Raw genomic sequence first — 22,165 nt, forward strand, 5'->3', positions numbered from 1 at the left:
TTAACTCCCTCATGATGACAATATATTAGAAGCCCCAAATTTTCAGCTATCAGTTTTGGGAAAACCAGCCACCAACAGAATAGAAACATAACAAGATACATGTTCACATCTGGATTGCATGTAGCAACAATGAAAATATGAAAGTGGCCAAAACTATGATAAGAATAAAACCTAATGCGCACTACTGATCCACAGATTATGTAGCCAAGAAGCAATCATATTTTACTAGTCTGACAACCATTCAACCATTACTGAAGTACATGCTGATAAGTTGTCACCTCTCTACAGTACATTACAGTACACTTCTTGTGCCAGGATGAAGTGGTTCTCTGTAGACCTAGAAATTGTTAATTTTACTGATTCACTGTGAAGAATTTATTAATTCCCCTGCCTGCGTACTTCATGCCAGATAAGCTAAGAGACTCTGGCCTCTTAATATATCAAAAAGTGCACTTTGTCACGGGAATGTGATCTTCGCCAGGTTAGACCTGGCAGCGATTTTAGCTATAGTCTCCATCAAGTTTTACATCATTGACACAGCCGCCCCCAACTGCTCCCCATTGTGCCCACAGGGGCACGTGGGGAAGAAAGTCGACAAGACTGTTAACATGGCATTTTAAATTACCCCCACTGTGTACTGTCTGTGATTATGAAGAAGCTTCTGTGTTCTACAAAAAAAGTGATACACAGCGTCCAGCAGCCATTTTTATGCATTATACATATATAATAGTTTTACTTGTGAACTGCCTATCTCAGTTCTTCACATATAACTAAAATGGTCATGTGGGAAACTGAATTAATTGCCTATGTAGCGTAGGACCCCTGCCCCCTCTGCTCTATAGATTATGTATTGGCTGTGCCTGTTATTTTAGCTCAATGTAGTTTAGTCACATTTCAGTCATCTGATGAGTTGTGGTATTGGCTGTTCCATAGACAATCAATATTGCAGTGACAGATAACCAGTGTAATTGTACTGTACCTTATGGAGCCCTAGTATCTTCTTTTTCCCCCCAAGTGGAGAACATAGAGATCTAAGCATCAAAATTGCTGAACTGGACTGTACCAACAAAAAATTAACTGACGAGAAAACAAAACTCCAAAGAAGTCTTGATGTAGCAGAAGAAACTAATACACTTCTGACTGAAGAAATCTCTGACCTAAAAAATAAACTGAAAAGGTGAGTGTGAATAGCTAGGTGAATGGTCGTAGCACAAACACTGGACAAAATACATTTTAATATTGTGTAAGGTTAAGTAGAAAAATGTTTATTACAAAACAAAAAAAAAACAAGCATCAAACAAACCAAAATAAGGACCAGATAACAGGAAACAAAGTTCCAAAACTGCTGGCACAGACTCGGGATCCCAGGGCTGCTGGCACGGACACAAGGAGGGTTCCAGATCCGCTGGTAGGAAACACAGTTCTAGCGCGACTGGCATGATTCAGGATACAGGGTTCCAGATCCTCTGGTAGGAAACAAACATGCTTTCAGCGTGACTGGCAGGATTAAGGGTCCCAGAAAACAAAGACAAAGCAGACCTCAGGAAACTCTGCTACAGCAACAGGTATAATGGTATAATGATATGCCCTTTGACACCTGAGGAGCAGCCTTTTATGCAGCCCCGGGATACCACCTACAGCAGCTAACTGGCCAGACTGGAGGGCATGTAAACAACACCTTAAGGGCCCTTTAATAAATTACATGTAACACAAATATCAGTTAACCCCTACGGGACTCAGCCTCTTTTGGCCTTAAGGACGCGGCCCCATTCTTCAAATCTGACCTGTGTCACTATAAGTGGTTATAGCTTTGGAACGCTATGAGATATCCAGGGGATTTTGAGATTGTTTTCTCGTGACACATTGTACTTCAAATTAGTTTTAAAATTTGGATGCTATCTTTTGTGTTTAGTTATGAAAAAAAACTAAATTTGGCAAAAATTTGGAAAAATTCTTTATTTTCAACGTTCTAAATTCTCTACTTTTGATGCAGATAGTCATAGCACCCAAATAAATTCATAACTTACATTTCCCAAATGTCTGCTTTATGTTGGCATGGTTTTTTAAGATTCCACATATTTTACTAGAATGTTATGAGGCTCAGAATTTAGGTATCATTTTTCACATTTTTTGTAAAATCACCAAAACCTGTATTTAGATGGACCTGCTCAACTTCTAATTGACACTGAGAGGCCTAAATAATAGTGAGACTCGTAAACTACACACCTCAACGTATGAAAAACCACTTTTAAGAAGTTTGTTAACGCTTTACGTGTTTTATAGGGGTTAAAACAAAATGGAGGTGCAGTCTGCAAATTGTAATATTTTTTCACAATACACCCATTTTGGGTGGAAAATTAAACATTTACAATGGATTAAATTAATAAAAGCTCCACAAAGTTTGTTACCCAATCTCTCCCGAGTACACGGATACTCTATATGTGGTGGTAACCTGCTGTATGGGCGCACGGCCGGGCAGAGAAGGGAAGGAGGCGCCATGCAGATCAGATTTGCTATGTCACATTGTACAGGCTATAATTTTTTTCTTTTTTTTAATGTGGACCTATAGGGGCTTATTTCTTTTGCCACATGAGATGCACCTTTCTGGTACGTAATTTGGGGGAATCTATAGGCTAATTGGTGAGATTTTATTAACTCTTTGTTGGTGGAGGAAATGAAAATCATCACTTTTCAGGAAGATTTTTATGGGGGTTTTTTTTGGCTGTTTACCATACCATAAAAATAGTATATTATTTTTATTCTATGGGTCGCCACGATTACAAAAAGACCTCATTTATATAGATTTTTTTATTTTTTTCCCATTTTTAGTGCATAAAAAGTAATTTGGCAAAAATGTTGTTACTTTTAGCATCACCGTCTTTCATATGCATAACTTTTTTATTTTTCGCCTCACAAATCTGTTTAAAGGCTTATTTTTTGCGAGAAGGATTGTTCTTTTTAGTGGTCTTATTTTAGAGTGCATAACATTTTTTAAATCCCTTTTTAGAGCATTTTTATAGGGTATTAATTGAAAATGATCTTTTTTCTGGAGCTTTTTTTTGTTTTGTTTTTTACGGGGTTAACTTTGCGGATCTAATAACGATTTTATTTAATTATGCAGATTGTTACGGACGCAGGGATACCAAATATGTGGGGGGTTTTTGTATTTTATTCAATTGTACTGAATAAAAACCAATTTGGAGAAAATCTTGTTCATTTTAGCATCATCATCTTTTCATATGCATAACTTTTTTATTTTTCGGCTGACAAATCTAGTTAGGGGCTTATTTTTTGCGAGAAGAGTTGTTCTTTTTAATGGGCTTATTTTGGAGTGCATAAAATTTTTTAAATTACTTTTTAGAGCATTTTTTTAAAGGGTATTAATTAAAAATTATCTTTTTTTGGAATGTTTTTGCGTTTTTTTTTCTACGGCGTGTACCGTGCGGGTCCAGTAACGATTCTGTTTTATTATACAGATTGTTACGGACGCGGCAATACCAAATATGCGGGGTTTTTTGTGTTTTTGTGTTTTTTATACTTTATTAAGTGTTTTTATGGGAAAGTGACATTTTAGGGGCTTATATTTTTATGTATTTATTTTTTATTTATTATAATGTGTAGTGTTAAGTGTTTTTGCATATTTTTACTTATACATACTTGAACTTGAACCAGTGATGCTCTGATCACTGGTTTAAGTTCAATACACTGCTCTACAATACTATTTTATTGTAGAGCAGTGTAAACTGTCTGAGCAAGCTTGCGCATGCTCAGACAGTTTACAGTCAGACCCGGAAGGGGTCTGGCTGCCATGGAGACCGGGCAGCTCCGGGGCACATGCCAGTCCTCGGAGCTGCCCAGAAGTGGATCGGATCCCCCGGTAAGCGGCACGGGGGATCCGATCCACAGCGCAAACACCCTTACACGCCGCGGTCATGTTTGACCGCGGCGTGTAAGGGGTTAACACCCGCGATCGGAGCCGGCTCCGATCGCGGGTGTTAGCGCAGGCTGTCAGCTGTACTAGACAGCTGACAGCCGCTGCTTCTGGTACCGGCTCCGTTCGTGAGCCGGTGCCAGAAGCAGGACGTTATAGAACGTCCCCGGGGCTAGATGCTTAGCGCACGGGGACGTTCTATAACGTCCTGCTTCTGGCACCGGCTCACGAACGGAGCTATAACGTCCTGGTGCGCCTAGGGGTTAACTTTAACCGTATATGTAACTTCCAAAATAAATATGACAGACACTTCTTGCTGGATGAAAAGTTAGGTCACATCTTTATTTTTTATATCCCTATCCCTAATATCCGAAAATCAGGCACTTGGGATAGGACCACACATTTTTGAGCCCTGGAAGCTGTATGCCCAGGTGGACAAGTTAGCCAACCGAGCAACCACCATCTCAAATCTTCCACCTGCTGTGACTTGAAATTAATTATAAAATACAAAGGTAAAACATAAAAAAACATAACATCTCAATAACAGAGGGAGGGAGGGACAGCTTGAGTGTCACCTCAAGAGGGAGATAATATTGAGTGATGAGCATCTGCATAGACTGACAAGTCAGAGTGGGACAAAAAATTTTTTTTATGCCACAGCGATTCCATTAAAAAGTACAACTCATTAAGCAAAAAATAAGCCCTAATATAGCTCATTTAACAAAAAACACATCTTAGAAGACAGTAATATTTCTCTTCTCTTCAGCAAATTATTCAAACATAAAAAGGCATATAAATGGGATATCGCCGTGATCGTGTAGAACATAAATAACATGATATCTATGCCATATGATGTATAAAACATAAAAATCTCAGTATCAGAATGATTTTTTTTGCATTCCCTTCAAGAAAGTTAATAAAATATAATCAATGAGGTATAGACAACCAAAAATAGTGTTTCAATACTCCTTGATGGGGTTTGGTTTCAAATGGGGTCACTTTTTAGGGGTTTCTCTTGTTCTGGTATGTTATAGATTAAGCAAATGCTACATAGCAATTGCTTCCCAAGATGTGGATGTAAAAGAAAAATTGACAAGATATTTCAACACAAGATTGTGCGGATGGTGGATAAAGAACCTCGACTTATATCCAAACAGGTTCAAGCTGCCCTGCAATCCGAGAGTACAACAGTGTGAGCCCGTACTATCCGTTGGCGTCTGAATGAAAGGGACTGTATGGTAGGATACCCAGGAAGATCCCACTTCTTACACAGAAACAAAAAAAAGCCAGGCTGGAGTTTGCCAAAACTTTTTGGGAAAAGGCATCAACATAGAGTTTACAGGAAAAAAAAGAGGCCTTCAAAGAAAAGAACACGGTCCCTACAGTCAAACATGGCTCATGTTTTGGGGATGCTTTGCTGCCTCTGGTACTGGACTGCTTGACCGTGTGCACGGCATTACGAAGTCTGAAGACTACCAACAAATTTTGCCACAAAATGTAGGGCCCAGTGTGAGAAAGCTGGGTCTCCCTCAGAGGTCATAGGTCTTCCAGCAGGACAATGACCCAAAACACACTTCAAAAAGCACAAAAAGCCCTCGATTTCTGTTGCGTGCAAGCCGATGCACCAAAATCCCGGGGCAATTCGGCGATAACCGGAAATCGCCGGGAAACCTGACTAAAATGCGCTCTGCGGACCCTTAGTAAATGAGCCCCATTATGTTTGCATAAACAAGCTGAAACTATTGGGGCAAATTTACTTACCCGGTCCATTCGCGTTCCAGCGGCGGCTTCTCCGCTCTGGATTCGGGTCCGGCCGGGATTTAATAAGGTAGTTCTTCCGCCGTCCACCAGGTGGCGCTGCTGCGCTGAAAGTAAACTCATCGCGCCGGAATGCACCGAGCTGGACCAGGTGAAGGTAAGCGGTCCTTATGCGACACATTTTCGGTTTTTAAATGCGGCGGTTTTTCCGAATACGTCGGGTTTTCGTTCGGCCACGCCCCCCGATTTCCGTCGCGCGCATGCCAGCGCCGATGCGCCACAATCCGATCGCGTGCGCCAAAATCCCGGGGCAATTTAAGTACAAGCGGCGCAAAACGGAAATATTCGGGTAACACGTCGGGAAAACGCGAATCGGGCCCTTAATAAATGACCCCCATTGTCTTCACATTGGAGCACATTTACTTGCCCGTCCCTTGGAGCTCACAGACGATAATGCACTCTGCCACGATTCACTAAGATTGTGTGCCCGATATCCTGCATATGTCGCTTCTCCGCTCAGGTCCGCCGGAGTTCACCTTCTTCTTCCTGGTGTATGTAAGTGCATTGTCTTGCGAAAATTAGAATCTTAAATCCAGCATTCAGTCCGAATCAGTCAGATCATGTGCAACGCTGATGTAAGCACAGTGTTCAAAATATGTTTACATAAACACAGTGCACGTCAACATGATCTCAGTGGAAATGTACCTTTTGAATGCAGCCTAAAATCGCATTCATGTTGAATTTGCGCAAACCTGGTGTAAGCACGGTTTACATCTACATGACGTTAATGTGATGTACATGCAGTGTGATTGCACCATGTGAATGCAGCCTAACATCGCATTCACAATGCATTTACGTAAATATGGTTTCATTATTTCATTCACATTCCATAAACGTGATTTAAATAAATACAATGTTAACATGGTTTAAAGGCAACATGTGAACACATACCAAAATTGCATTCTATCACACCAACACAATGTAACTCAATGTAAAGACGTGTGAAGTCAGGCTAACATTGCGTTCCTATTGCTTTCGCTTAAACATGGTATAAACCTCTTGTTAATATTATGTTAAATACGTAAATACAGTTTACATCAACATTATGATAATGTGAACAAAAGTAAAGAAGAAAAGTAATACAGCTCACCCCATCCTCGCACATGGGTGACAATCCATAAGGAAATTCTCAATCCTGTGCGCGTGGCCTGCCAGGACGGTTACTGTGGATTATGATAATGTGATGTAAATGCAGTGTAACTGCACTGTGTGCACTTTGCATCACGTTCACACAGCATTTGAGTAAATATGATGTAATTATTGCGTTCACATTACATTCATGTAGACATGCTTTAAATTAATTTAATGTTAGGCTTTGTTCACATGTTGCGTTAACAGTGCATTCATATTGAGTTTTTGGAAACACTGAAAATATTGTGTTCACGTTGCGTATGCGTAAATATGATTTATATATGAGAGTGAGAGGGAAAGTGGAGCAGGTACATATACGGTTTAATAATAATTTAAATATTATTTTAGTGCACATAAGCCTTTTTTAGTGCACATGACATTGCATATAAACACTAATGATAAAAGGGTCTTGGATAACATTGATAGACCATATAGAATGGATAATTCATGTAAAATCTGTACAAAAATATCTATATACTGGCAAATAAATAGACAATAGATACATGAAAGAACAATATGATTATTAGCTAAATAGATATATAAATAAATAAAATTAATGTTGAATTGATGATAAAAAAATACTAGCTCATCCATGGTGGATGGACAAATGATATGGGTAAGGACCATCAGTGCAGATAAATAAATAAGTGATTACTGAAAAATGCCAGGCTTGGCTCTAGCTGTCAGACTGGGTAAGTGGTGGTGAACTTCAACCTTTAAAAGATGAGAAAACCAATGAAGTGATGACATTATGGCCTGGATGGACTTTACACTCAGAAATAGAGTTTATTGCCCCGGGGTATATTGTGGCCTGGGCCGGACTAAATCTAAGCTCTACTTTAGAGGGCTATATTTAGGCTGGGGGTATAGTTTGGCCTAGGCTATTTTATACACTAGTGCTTGTGTGTGCAATTTATATTTTATATGGAATATCTTTAATGATCCAGTCCAGTTTTACTGAACCTGTAGGACTGACCAGAAGGAGTATAACAAATCCTTGTGCACATTGTTTATTTGATTATGACTAAGCACACATGCTAGTGTCTGAAACTAGATTGCCAGAAAACTGGTGTACAAGCCCTGATAAATGTCCCCCATAGAATCTAAAATAAATAAAAGAATCTTGAACAAGCATTTAGTGCTTAAAGCTATCTAGAAGTAAACCAGGTGGCACGGAATGGTGACATTGGGGGTCATTTATTAAGGGCCCGATTCGCGTTTTCCCGACGTGTTACCCGAATATTTCCGTTTTGCGCCGCTTGTACTTAAATTGCCCCGGGATTTTGGCGCACGCGATCGGATTGTGGCGCATCGGCGCTGGCATGCGCGCGACGGAAATCGGGGGGCGTGGCCAAACGAAAACCCGACGTATTCGGAAAAACCGCCGCATTTAAAAACCGAAAATGTGTCGCATAAGGACCGCTTACCTTCACCTGGTCCAGCTCGGTGCATTCCGGCGCGATGAGTTTACTTTCAGCGCAGCAGCGCCACCTGGTGGACGGCGGAAGAACTACCTTATTAAATCCCGGCCGGACCCGAATCCAGAGCGGAGAAGCCGCCGCTGGAACGCGAATGGACCGGGTAAGTAAATTTGCCCCATTGTCTATAGATAAGTTGGGTGGCACGAGGAAGAGGGGAACTGGGGGGCGCAAGTTTGTTGAACAACCCAGGGCCAATGTTCTGCCTAATCTGCCACTGCCCACCACAGTTATGATAATAAGTTCCTTATGTTATGTTAGCTCTCAGCAGGCTATGCAGCATACCCGATCTATATGCAATGAACTTGAAGATACAAGAATATTAGCCAAAAACCTTGAAGACCAAATTGGTGCTGTGATTACTGAAAAAAAGCAGCTGGTTAGTACAGTATGGTCAATATTGCTCATATAGTTTGTATTTTCCGTCATTTTCAACACTAGTTCTTCAGTCTTTTGTTCTTATGCCGCCAGGAAAGCTTACACGATAATATAATTTAGTTATGGTTATGATTATTTTATGTTAGGGTTCAAAGTGCTAAGTATCACCCAGGAAAGCAGGAAAAGTTAAAATAGAACAGATTCACAACTTCAACTTTGCATATGAAACATAAGTAACACAAAAAAATACCCAAACAACCCCAATTATTTGTAGTGGTTGCAAGACACACATTTACAATAATAAAATAATTTTGTACAAGTTTAGGAGTCTACTGCCTCCGCCAAGTGTTACAGTGTACAAGTGTTGGCAGTATGTTGCAGTGCTATGCAGTGATTTCCATAATACAATACGATAGTACTTTATTGATCCGTTGGGGGGAAATTATTTTGTACAAAAGTTTCCAGGCATAATGTTACACAAGATTAAGATTAAGGTTTAGGTACATATGTTAAGAACACACATTATTTTTATGTTGCTAGTTACTTACCGTAGTTACGAACATGGAACACATTTGCAGTTACACAAAAATACATACTTTCACAGTTACACATCCACAATAACTATACACTATATAATATCAATTACAATAGACACAAGCTATACACTCATAGGTCACAAACCTGATGTCGATGCAGCTAGCAATGTTGCTGAGGAATAGCCGAAGATGGTTGTTAGTTTTTTGGCATGGTGCTTTAAGTTGCCAGTTGCTGGCTATCCCAGAACCAATTATACTGTGTTCACCCCACCTTTATTATTTCTGTCCAGTAAGCTATTTACAAGATATTCTCATTTAATCTGTATGTTAATGTGGACATTGATCTTGTCCTCAGCGCTTGGAAAAACTGCTCTTCCTGTCTAAATCTATTCCTTTATTTTCTAATTATGTTCCTATACCCCCTGTGAATAACACAACTTTCTGTTTTCTCAAACATCTGATAGATAACTCTGCCATTGAATGACATTAACAAAAACATTGCCCACATAGTATCTGTATACTAAGCCCTATTTACCACCATGTTCAATACAATAGGGGCTGGATCCCAGTGTATCCCAGCAAAAATAATTCCAAAAGGGCATTTGCCTTTTTTCTTCTATGGGCAAACTACATTTTTTTAGACTTTCCAGGTATATATAGAGTATACCATCTATTTTGGCAAAAGAATTATGTGAATTGAGTATTAGATGGTGTCAAAGAGTAGCTCTAGTTAAAATCAGTGTTATTAAAGTGGTATTCACATCATAGATATTTATGGCATGCAAGATATGCCATAGATGTCTAATAAATGATGGTTCATTCTGAGACCCAGATATAACCATACTACCTGCTGGAAATAGAAGCACCATACATGTATAGTCCTGTATAAATTCAAGAGATTTGTATTGATCTGTGTTTATTTATTTTTTTATCTACAGGAAAAAGAGGACATTTTTCTAAGTATCCAGAACCAGAGTTTACAGGATGAGGTAAAGTAAATGAGTAGTTTTAATAGCTCTGTATTATTCTCCACTGGAGCAATACATCTAGGAAAGGATTTTTTTTACAATACAATTGATGCAATAATAGACTTCAAGAAACACTGATGTACATCTTGGGACTCTTCATTGTTGCCATATTATGGATCTTTACATTTACTAATATTTATAATACTAATAAAACATTTTTCAATCAAAGTTGTCAGTTTTTAGTATAAATGTATTTATTCTATACAGGGAAAATTCTGTTTACAATAGAATTCAGTATTAATTTGTACTAAAAGAACTGTTGGGTTTTTAACAGTTTTCAGAAATAAAGATAATCATAAATATAAGGTTGCATTGGTGGTACTTTGGAGAGGTTAAATTAAGCAGTAGATTTTCTGAAATAACTGGAAATACGTCCTACAGAATTATAAACTGCTCTCAGAGAATAAGAGAGTCAACGAGAAGCTGGATAGTCTTAGAATAGAAAATACAAAGTTAAAGGTAAGTGGGCACTTTGAAATTGTAATGCATTAACCACTGGAACACTGCAGCATTTCACTGTGATATGTCATTTTATTCACAGCACCAACTGTATGAATATGAAAACCTGCTGTTGCAGAAAGATGAGCTATTATCACAGGTGACATGTTTGGCTTTCATACGTTGGTATAGTAAAGTTGTATGTAAAGTTGTATGCAAATGAAACATTTATATAACGTAAAATATATTGGGTAGATTTATCATGGCGCTTGATGAATTCCCCCCATTATCTACAGCTCAATGTGGTCGAATGCATGATAAAATTATTTGCTATTTCATTTTTAGTTATTCAGATGTTTTATACTATGCAAAAAATACATTATGCAGTGTACTGTGGAGGGAAAAAAAGGATTTAGTCAACCTACAATTGTGCAAGTTCTCCCACTAATAAACATGAGAGAGGCCTGTAATTGACATTATAGGGAGACCACAACTAGGAGAGACATTAGGGCTCATTTACTAAGGGTTGCGGTGTGCACTCTAGTAGAACTGTGCACCTTTTTCGGGGCTAAAGTGGCTTGCACAGTTATTTAATAAGTATGTGCGCTGGAATTGTGGCGCACGGGATCCTTTTTGTGGTGTAACTGGTTTCCATGCGACACAAATTAGGGGGCGTGCCGTCAGACAGTCTGACTGATTCCGACTGAGCGCGGTAGTTACCTTTTAAATTGTGTCACAAGCCCTATGTTTAAAATGCACCTCAAAAGAGATGTTGAACTCTGTCGGACCTGAACATGGAAGCGACACATTCATGATTTTAGGCAGATGATCTTAGTGAATAGCCGCACGGTGCATTGTAGATGGACAGTGCCGTTTCAGTGAACTTTGGGGACCCTGTAAGTGAATGTGCCCCAAAATGTCTAAACAAATCCAGGAAATCACATTTGTCTGATTTTTAAAGACTTTATTTGCAAATTATAGGGGAAAATACGTATATGGTCAATAACAAAAGTTCATCTTAATCCTTTGTTATACCCTCTGACCTCTGAGACGGTGACCTCTGAGACGGTGACCTCTGAGACGGGAAATGGCGCCCAAATGTCCGAAATGCAACTTTTACACCTTTTTACATGACATAAAAAAATGTAATAAAAAATTGTCAAAATGTCGCACAGTCCTCAAAATGGCAGCAATGCAAATGTTGGCTCATTCCGCAAAAAATAACATATCACACAGCTCCGTACACCAAAGTATGAAAAAGTTATTAGCGTCAGAAGATGGCAAAATTTTTTTTTCTTTTTTGTACACACCGAACCAAAGAATAAAGCGAAGAGTGAAAGTCGTAAAAACTGAGGCCACAAGAACGTGACGCACACAGTTTTTTTTTTTAAATTATTTTCCCACTACATGGCAGGGAATAAAAAATAACATCACGGGAAAGTAAAATTTGTTACGCACAAAATAAATCCTCACACAGCTCTGTACACGGAAAAATGAAAAAGTTATGGATTTTTGAAGATGGAGAGCGAGAAATGAGTGAAAATACCCTGCATCCTTAAGGGGTTAAAGAAGACCTGTCACAAGAATTTTACCCTCTGATAAATGGTTAAAAATCCTTCCCATATCACCTGAAAGTATCTGCTACTTAAGATCTGTACCTTAATAACAGCCTTTTTATGATAAAGCAGACAAGATTCAATTTCTGACTAAAAGAATCATGTTTCCTCCAGGCAATGTCAAGGGGACCCTGTTATTCGACCTGACACACTAAAGAATGGAGGATGTGCACCTTTATATACATAATAGCTCCACATTGTACAGCATAATATGTATATGACATATGTATGAAGTATATATGCTATATTTGTGTGTAAATGCTGTATGTGTAAATGGTGTGGATGTATGGTATGGTGTGGATGTATGTGTGTATATATGCTGCTCATTCTTAAAGGGAACCCGTCACCACTATTTTCACAAATACAGGTAGTGACATGTTCCTATAGAGCTCTAATAACTATTTGACACTCTGCTGTAGCTAAAAATTATGCCCCTGAGATTCCCATATATTCAACTTTATAGTTTTATCTGGTAACTAAACATGGCTACAGCTAGTCCAGGTGGGTGTGGCCTCCTCGGGCTGAATCCAGCAGCTTCTCTCCATCCCTATCTCTGTATGCTGCTATAATGTCATGTGACCAGGGTGACATCATCGTAGGTCCTATAGCTTTTGTAGCATTAGGAACTGTACACTAAGCATATTTGTCATGAAATCACAGCATATTTTAGCACATGAAATCACAGCAGGCTGCATGGAGAGGAGTAGAAGTCCATGGAGGCTGCTGTGATGGTTTTATGTGGTCAGATATGTACATGGGGTATAGTTTTCATATTAAGTAGCTCAAGGACCTTTGATGATGTCACCCTGGTCACATGACATTAGGCCACGCCCCCATGGACTCGCTCCAAAGCTGCATAGATACCAGGCAAGATTATAACTCTGATTTTATGGGGATCTGAGGGGAACAATTTTTAGCTAAAAGCAGGGTGTCAGATAGTTACTAGAGCTCTATAGGAACCTGCCACTACCTGTATTTGTGAAAATAGTGGTGACGGGTTCCCTTTAAATGGCACTGTACACTTACCGGCCACTTTATTAGGTACCCCTGTCCAACTGCTCGTTAACACTTAATTTCTAATCAGCCAATCACATGGCGGCAACTCAGTGCATTTAGGCATGTAGACATGGTCAAGACAATCTCCTGCAGTTCAAACCGAGCATCAGTATGGGGAAGAAAGGTGATTTGAGTGCCTTTAAACATGGCATGGTTGTTGGTGCCAGAAGGGCTGGTCTGAGTATTTCAAAAACTGCTGATCTACTGGGATTTTCACGCACAACCATCTCTAGGGTTTACAGAGAATGGTCCGAAAAAGAAAAAACATCCAGTGAGCGGCAGTTCTGTGGGCGGAAATGCCTTGTTGATGCCAGAGGTCAGAGGAGAATGGGCAGACTGGTTCGAGCTGATAGAAAGGCAACAGTGACTCAAATCGCCATCCGTTACAACCAAGGTAGGCAGAAGAGCATCTCTGAACGCACAGTACGTCGAACTTTGAGGCAGATGGGCTACAGCAGCAGAAAACCACACCGGGTGCCACTCCTTTCAGCTAAGAACAGGAAACTGAGGCTACAATTTGCACAAGCTCATCGAAATTGGACAGTAGAAGATTGGAAAAACGTTGCCTGGTCTGATGAGTCTCGATTTCTGCTGCGACATTCGGATGGTAGGGTCAAAATTTGGCGTCAACAACATGAAAGCATGGATCCATCCGGCCTTGTATCAACGGTTCAGGCTGGTGGTGGTGGTGTCATGGTGTGGGGAATATTTTCTTGGCACTCTTTGGGCCCCTTGGTACCAATTGAGCATCGTTGCAACGCCACAGCCTACCTGAGTATTGTTGCTGACCATGTCCATCCCTTTATGACCACAATGTACCCAACATCTGATGGCTACTTTCAGCAGGATAATGCGCCATGTCATAAAGCTGGAATCATCTCAGACTGGTTTCTTGAACATGACAATGAGTTCACTGTACTCAAATGGCCTCCACAGTCACCAGATCTCAATCCAATAGAGCATCTTTGGGATGTGGTGGAACGGGAGATTCGCATCATGGATGTGCAGCCGACAAATCTGCGGCAACTGTGTGATGCCATCATGTCATTATGGACCAAAATCTCTGAGGAATGCTTCCAGCACCTTGTTGAATCTATGCCACGAAGAATTGAAACAGTTCTGAAGGGAAAAGGGGGTCTAACCCGTTACGAGCATGGTGTACCTAATAAAGTGGCCGGTGAGTGTATGTGTGTATATATGTTCTATATGTGTGCGCATCAGTGTATACATGTGTGTATGAGTGAAGAACTGTGTAGAACTGTGAATGTATATAGTTATATAAATGTGTGTATGAGTGTATAAATGGGTGTGATTGTAACTCAAATGTGTGAGTACACAAGTATATATTTTTTTAAGTGAGAAGGGGGCCCCATTCAGAAGCCTGCTATGGGACCCTGCCTCTCCTAGTTATTGCGTTTTATGGTGGGAATAGTAAGTAGGGACCAGCAAGCACTAGTGCATCCTTGGAAAAGGAGCAGCAGGTAAATGGTGAGATGAGGATCAGTTCTTTATAGTTTTAGCCTACTATGTCCTCCTTACTTCCAAATAAAAATTATTACAAAATTTGACACAGCGCTATATTGGTAACAAGTGGACATAAAGATTGTATGTATAAATATCCGGTTTCGTGGACTTGCAGCGCAGTATGTTATCGAAACGTGTTGTCCACCTTTTGTGCCTTTCTAACAATAAAAGACCTCATCCAAAAATACCTTTTCTCTAATTCTCATGCTCCTGATTAAAGTTACTTTTTTTATGATTATTTCAGAATGGTCTATTCCAGTGGTAACTTTCCTTAAACAAATAAAATTTGTGCAACAACTGTCGACAACAATCCCCACTTAAAGTTATATTATTTAATAATGGTGGCTGTAAATTTGCAGTGATAAAACAAACTATGCGCAGATGCCCCATTGGAACCACCGCTTATTAACATTCCTATTTAGTCACAATCGTTCTAGAGAGGAAATAGTCACAAGGTTATAATGCAAAGAATATGTGCTACAATCTAGCCAGCAGATGTCACTGAAGCCTCAGAATATTGTTTATCCTATCTTTATTACAGGTCTTGTTCATTTCATATCTCCAAAATATCTTCTTCCACTTAAATAAAAAGATGAGACAACCACTTTATTTTAATTGAAAAACACAAGATGCCAAATTTAACAATAACCATGTATCATATGATATGTTTGTTTATCGCTTTCATCTATATTCATATTTCTAGAGAATGATACAATCAGAAGAATTAAATGGACTGGTAGAAGAACAAAAAACATTGTTACAGGTAGGTCAGATGATACATAAATATATAACAGCAGGCACTACATTTTATCAAATATAGACATAAAAGAAATAACCTAATCAATAATTACAGTGTTCTAGGTATAGATTGTTCTAATTAAAAGGAAAGGTGTTTCCGTAGAAACATATGCAAGCCAGCCGTGGCTTGCCCCTGTGCACTTTGATTCTGTTTCTAAACTGAATCAAAGGGATACGTGTGACCGCACCCTTAGGCATCACATTGCATCAGTTATAGAATCATACTGAAGTCCCCGCTCAAAGGAGTCTATATTGAATATTGATTGGAGTTGGTCATATTTCAGTTATTCTCATTTTACATCTAAAATGGATGCAATAAAAGATATGACGATTCCAAGAACTTTTAAATAATACTAAACAAATACTATACTAAACATACTAAACAAAGATTTCACATATGTTAGTCTGTACTGTAATGTAAACATAAAATGATTTTTTTTATTAAAGAGAACTCGTCAGGCAAATTAACACCCTAAACTAAATATACTTTCATAAACTGCCATTAGAAAGCATTGCCTCTGTCCCTTTATTGTCCTTCTACATGCCTGTAAACTTAAGCAATGAGGTCCTAAAGTTGTATGCAAATGACCTGTGAGATGTCCAATGAGTCATAATCATATTCAAGCTGTCCGGCTTATTTATGAGTGGAAGGCACAGCCACATCCCCAGTGCTTGACTGACAGTCTGTATAATGATGTGAGGTATAATGGTGTAATGGCTCCTCAATGTGCTTCCTTGTGCTGGCGCCCCCTGCAGCCTGTGTGTATGAGATACTCTTATAAACATGACTCACAGCCAATATAATGATGTGAGGTATAATGGTGTAATGGTTCCTCCATGTGCTTCCTGGTGCTGGCGTCCCCAGCATCCTGTGTGTGTGAGATACTCCTATACACATGACGGACAGCCTGTATAATGATGTGAGGTATAATGGTGTAATGGCTCCTCCTTGTGCTTCCTGGTGCTGGCGCCCCCTGCAGCCTGTGTGTATGAGATACTCTTATAAACATGACTCACAGCCAATATAATGATGTGTGTGAGGTATAATGGTATAATAGATCCTCCATGTGCTTCCTGGTGCTGGCACCCCCTGCAGCCTGTGTGTGTGAGATACTCCTATACACATGACGGACAGCCTGTATAATGATGTGAGGTATAATGGTGTATTGGCTCCTCCATGTGCTTCCTGGTGCTGGTGCCCCCTACAGCCTGTGTGTGTATGAGATACACCTATACACATGACTGACAGCCTGTATAATGGTGTGAGGTATAATGGTGTATTGGCTCCTCCATGTGCTTCCTGGTGCTGGCAGCCACGCTCCCTGCAGCCTGTGTGTGTATAGGAGAGACACAACAGCTCCAGACAGCCATGTTATAGCAGAACATGTCAGGTACGTCTGTAGCTGATGTCTGTGTCTCTCACATGTGTATTAGGAGGGAGAGCATGTCAGCAGATAAACCACAGACGCTAACAATGCATTACTATACATTACACACAGACATGAGCAGGGGGAGGAGAGGGGAGGGGTAACAGGGGTGACATCACTGCCTCTGACCATGTGACCAGACTCATTTACATAATAAAGAAAATATGATTTTAGAATGATTAATGTGTGAATTGACTAGAAAGAGGCTGTGATGGGATCCTTGTGAGCTTCTCCAACAGGTAGTGGTGACAGGACTAGTGACAGAGACCTGATGACAGATGTCCTTTAAAGGTTATGGGTTAAAGCCATACCTAAAGGCTGACATTTTGAAGCTGCAATTCTCCTGTTATGATTCTCTATAGCAATTTAACACTTACTACTTAATCCCCTCATTGATTCCAGCTGAAAAATGGGGCCCTAGTATCAATATTTCTTGTGATCTGTTTTCCATAGCCGGGAATCCCTTGGGTTATAAATGGAACTGACATCTCAGTGTATTGTTGTTGTATATTTGTTATTTCACTTTTATACATGACTGTTTGAGGCTGAGATAGGGGAGGTATTACTTATATAGTATCATTGGCATCCCTAGCTTGTTGGTTAGGTAGGCTTATGGTGCCCCCCCTACCCCTGGTAGAGGTTATTAGAGAAAAGGTGCATTCTGGCTAGGAAAAAAGTTCTCAGCAGGCACCTAAAATCAATGAACTCAGAAGAGTGCCAACCTAGTCAGCATTAGAGCTGACAGGTTACTAGAGATTGTATGTTGTATGGTCCAGTAGAGAGAGCAATATGAGGCTGAAGTTGAACATGTAAAGCAGCAGTCCATGGCCTCGCACCCCAGGATATACAGCCCCCCCCCCCAGTAGCAGTATATAACGCTATGACACCCATATAAAAATAAACCTTGTACCTTGGACTTATCTCCAGCCCCATCAGTCCCCCGCAACTCCTCTCTGGTGTATTCTGTATAGTGAAACAGGCCAGCACTCACATTTGCCTGTGTCTTGCAGAGTGGTGGACGAGGACGCGCTGTACTGCACTGCTCTGCCTATCAATTACGTTGGCACCTTAAAGGTGCCAATGTCATTGCTTTTTCATGTAGTATGGACTTGACAGCATTTGCGAGTCCATACTACCGGCAGCACCGTCTTCAGATGCGGCCCTGCTGCAGTCTGTGTAAGAAGTCATTCTGAATACCCACTACATATGTTACCATATAAGTTCTCAATTTGATTGCAGCTGAGCCTGTATGTCATCATAACCTAAAAAGCCACTAATACCTAACTTGCACATGTGTCTTCCTGGCTTGAGAAAGGCTGTGTATGGCTTTTTACTCTGTAAAGTGAAGTTTTAATTCCACACTTGTACCTTGAACTCCAAAGTTTCCACTTTGGAATGGCTACTTTTCAATGGCCACAAACAAAAGCACAGGGGTACAATAACGGTGCTATTTAGTACATCGTAAAAACCTACCCTTCACACCCCATAGTACTGAAGGAAAGAAATATGACTTTGGGAATAATAATGAAGACAGCATACGAAGAAACTTTTTGATTACTTAGGACAGTTATGAACCTAAAAGAATCTAACAGGCAAGAAGAGTGACACAGGCTGACACTTGCCAAAGCAAAGATTAAAGAGTGGAATAGATCATCAAATGTAATGAAATGAAATAACCAAAAATTCAGCAATGACAATAACAAACCATGTTTTATCCAGTGTAATAAAGCTGGAGAGAGCACATGAAGTGTATTGATGCCTTTGAACTTTGTTTTTGTGCTAAGGCTTTTAAAAATGCTGTGGGCAACAAAGAAAAAGCAAGCCTTACCTTGTATTTACTGTCAGAACACAAGTAGCTTTCCTGCCCTGGACATTAGTCAAGATGAATTGGGTCAGTTGAAAAGATATGTCACAGGAGGACTCGAAGCAGGAAAATGAAGACAGTCCATCATCAAACATGAAGGCTAATGATTTTATGTCTTCACTATTAGTTTTTTAATTAACTGTTGAAACAGATTTATAACTCTACTGGAGCATAATAATTGTCATGCCAATAGACAGTCTTCTTGGTGATACGGCTTTCCAGGCTTGGTGATACGGCTTCTTCTTTCCAGGTCATCAGTGGTTACAGCTGTGATACATTATACCCATAGGAGTTTTAACATATCAATGTCTCAAGTAAATGAAAGGCACAATATGAGTGTTTACTGTTGGTTGCAGTGTATTTTCTATATAAGTGACTGGTCACAATGGAAGGAGATCTTTATGCCTCCTTATCTTTTATTGGCTACAATTTGGCCTGAATTGATAGGGTGACTATAAGCAGTGGTGTTAAGGGATTGTCTTATGTTTCCACATACCCTTAAGGCACAAAACCCCTTTTAATCAACCATAACACATAAAATGACAATTCTGTGTTTTGAAACAGAATTAAACTCCCAAATAATATTTTAAAGAAATTCTAATTGCCCTTCCATAAATATTGTTTATAAATGTAACTTGTATAAACCCCTGTGGCAGTTTTTTAGACCAGTTACATATAGACAAAATAATATATCCAGAAAAGCTAGCAGCGCTCCAATTTTCAGTATAAAGGTAAGATTTATTTAAGTGTTGCACTGTCTCTGTGTGAATACACATTTATTAAGGGCTTCACACCAATACATTGCCACTTGAATAAATCTCACCTTCAATACTGAAAATTGGAATGCTGCCTGCCTTTCTGGATAAACCGTTTGTAGGCCCTGCCTGGACCTGTGGGCCCTCCACCCCTCTCATGGAGAGTTTTCCTCAGACTGTGCTGTCTTGGACTTTCTGTTATCTAGACAAAATAATAGTTTGGGGGATATCTTGAGCACCAATCATCAGTGTTTACCTTTGAAGGTATGTGAATGGGCGTGATACATGACAAACAAGGACCTTTTCAAGGCTTCCAGGCCTCTCATGTAACTCACCTGAGAAACTCACCTGAGGTGGCAGATTGCAGGTCTTTAAGCAAAAATCATATATATGTTATTAGGAGGCCAGCACAGGCAGAAACATTTCTGCCTGCATTTTCTCTCTATGATGCAGATGGTTATTTCCCACTGCGAACAGTCTTACGTCTTACGACCAATTATAATTATTATCAAAGTACTTACAGTGTGTTGAATTCACAGCTGCACTGGATGATGCCAGAAATTAGACATCTGCATACATCCACGTATGATGGATTGAGCTCTTATGGGGTAAGGGAACAAGAAATTGAAGTTTGGTGGAGGAAGACTGATAATATGGGTTTTTTTCAAGGCCATAGGCATTCAATACTTGACGAGGGTTGATGGTGGTCTCAATGCTAAGCTATATTATAGCAAGATGAGTAACTTCATTCACAGTATGAAAAGAGATCCTGTGAAGGGCCCATGCTCTAACTCAATACTGGACCACTGGTTCAAGCAGCACAAAAAATAATTTGGAGGATTCTGGGTTTTATTTCTCTGTGTTGATGGAGGGTGGGACCCCAGGATAAGTTTTATTTTGTGAGACCCACTGACTCAAGCAGTATGACTGAAATAGGAAGAATGGAGCATATGATAAAAAATTTACACTTTGCAGCAGTGATGGCGAACCTTTGAACCCTTTGAACGACCTGGCCCTTCTTTGTTTTTTCATTTCCAGTTTTCACTCCCCACCTTCAAAATTCTATAACTTTTTTATTTTTACACGTATTGAATATTCCATGCCGTGTACTGGGAAGCAGAAAAAAAATTCCAAATGCAGTGAAAAATTTGTGTAGTTTTCTTGTGGGCTTGGATTTTACAGCTCTCACTGTACACCCCAAATTACATGTCTTCTTTATTCTTTGTGTCAGTACACAAATTTGTATAGGTTTTATAATTTTTTCATTTACAAAAATTAAAACCACCTGTACAAAAACATATTTTTGATTTTGTCATCTTCTGGTGCTAATAACTTTTTCATACTTCAGTGTACGGAGCTGTGGGTGGTGTCATTTTCTGCGACTTGGTTGACGTTTTCAATGATTTTTAGGACTTTACAACCTTTTCATCACTTTTTATTAAATTTTTTGTATTTTTCAAAATGTCGAAAAAATGCCATTTTCGACTTTATGCGCAATTTCCCGTTACCGGTTAAACTCAGTGAAACGCAGTTATTATATTTTGATACATCGAGTATTTTCGGACGATACCGAAAGTGTTTATGATTTTTTACTGTTTATTTATATCAGTTCTAGGGAAAGGGGGTGATTTGAATTTTTATGGTTTTTTATTATAATTTTTTTTGAACTTTTTTTATTTTTACTATTTTTATGACTCACTATGGTACTTTAACCCTAGGTTGTCTGATCAATCCTACCATATATTGCCATACTGCAGTATGGCAGTATATGGGGATTTTCCACATCGTTCATTAAAATGTGCAAATCGCACATAGTAATGAATGGGTTAATAAGAGACAGGCTCAGGTCTTCAAAAGACCTGAGGCTGTCATGGTGACCAATCGCTGCTCCCCGATAACATCATGGGGAGCGATGATCGTCACCATGATGGCGTTGCCATCTTTTTGAAGCCACGGTGTTATCCCTGCAATCGGTGCTAACACTGATCGCAGGTGTTATGCAGCAAAGACTTACCGCTCAGCCCATCAGCCCTCTCCATGTACCCGCACCCAACGCGGGCCGTACTATTATGGCGCGCGTCAGTAAGGGGTTAAAGACAGTGCCCAAACTGCAAACATAAATCCACTTGCTGTTAAGTGCCAACATGGCATTTTAAACTGTAACTTATTGCTACCTGCTCTTTCACATCATTCAATCATATCAGCCCCCTGAGGACACCAATATAGTTGAAAGAAAGAGGAAAAATTCAGGCTCTCGTTGTAGGGTCTCTCTGTACAAGAAGAATGGTGGGTCCAGCAGAATGACCTCCAAAGATAATGCACTTCTGTCAACATTTTATCACTTTTCCTGCAGTTCCAAACAGTCAATAAAGTGTAGCTTTAAAACA

At 39.6% G+C, this 22,165-nt stretch overlaps 1 protein-coding gene across 11 annotated transcripts in view; it reads left to right on the forward strand.

The window, feature by feature from the left end:
• KASH5 (KASH domain containing 5) overlaps window positions 1-22,165 on the forward strand; it is an 81,297-nt gene that overhangs the window by 22,191 nt on the left and 36,941 nt on the right. For 10 of the 11 annotated variants that reach the window (XR_011856507.1, XM_072156877.1, XM_072156875.1 and 7 more), the window contains exons 7-12: window positions 1,016-1,177; window positions 8,620-8,737; window positions 10,211-10,261; window positions 10,682-10,759; window positions 10,842-10,898; window positions 15,638-15,697. Coding sequence is in view for 10 of the 11 variants with exons in the window: in XM_072156877.1 (XP_072012978.1) it covers window positions 1,016-1,177; window positions 8,620-8,737; window positions 10,211-10,261; window positions 10,682-10,759; window positions 10,842-10,898; window positions 15,638-15,697 (526 nt within the window). In the remaining variant the exon portion in view is untranslated. The remainder of the gene's footprint in view (window positions 1-1,015; window positions 1,178-8,619; window positions 8,738-10,210; window positions 10,262-10,681; window positions 10,760-10,841; window positions 10,899-15,637; window positions 15,698-22,165) is intronic. The other variant, XM_072156880.1, reaches the window with a different exon arrangement.

Source organism: Engystomops pustulosus, chromosome 6 (assembly GCF_040894005.1).
Source record: "Engystomops pustulosus chromosome 6, aEngPut4.maternal, whole genome shotgun sequence".
NCBI classification, from domain to species: domain Eukaryota; kingdom Metazoa; phylum Chordata; class Amphibia; order Anura; family Leptodactylidae; genus Engystomops; species Engystomops pustulosus.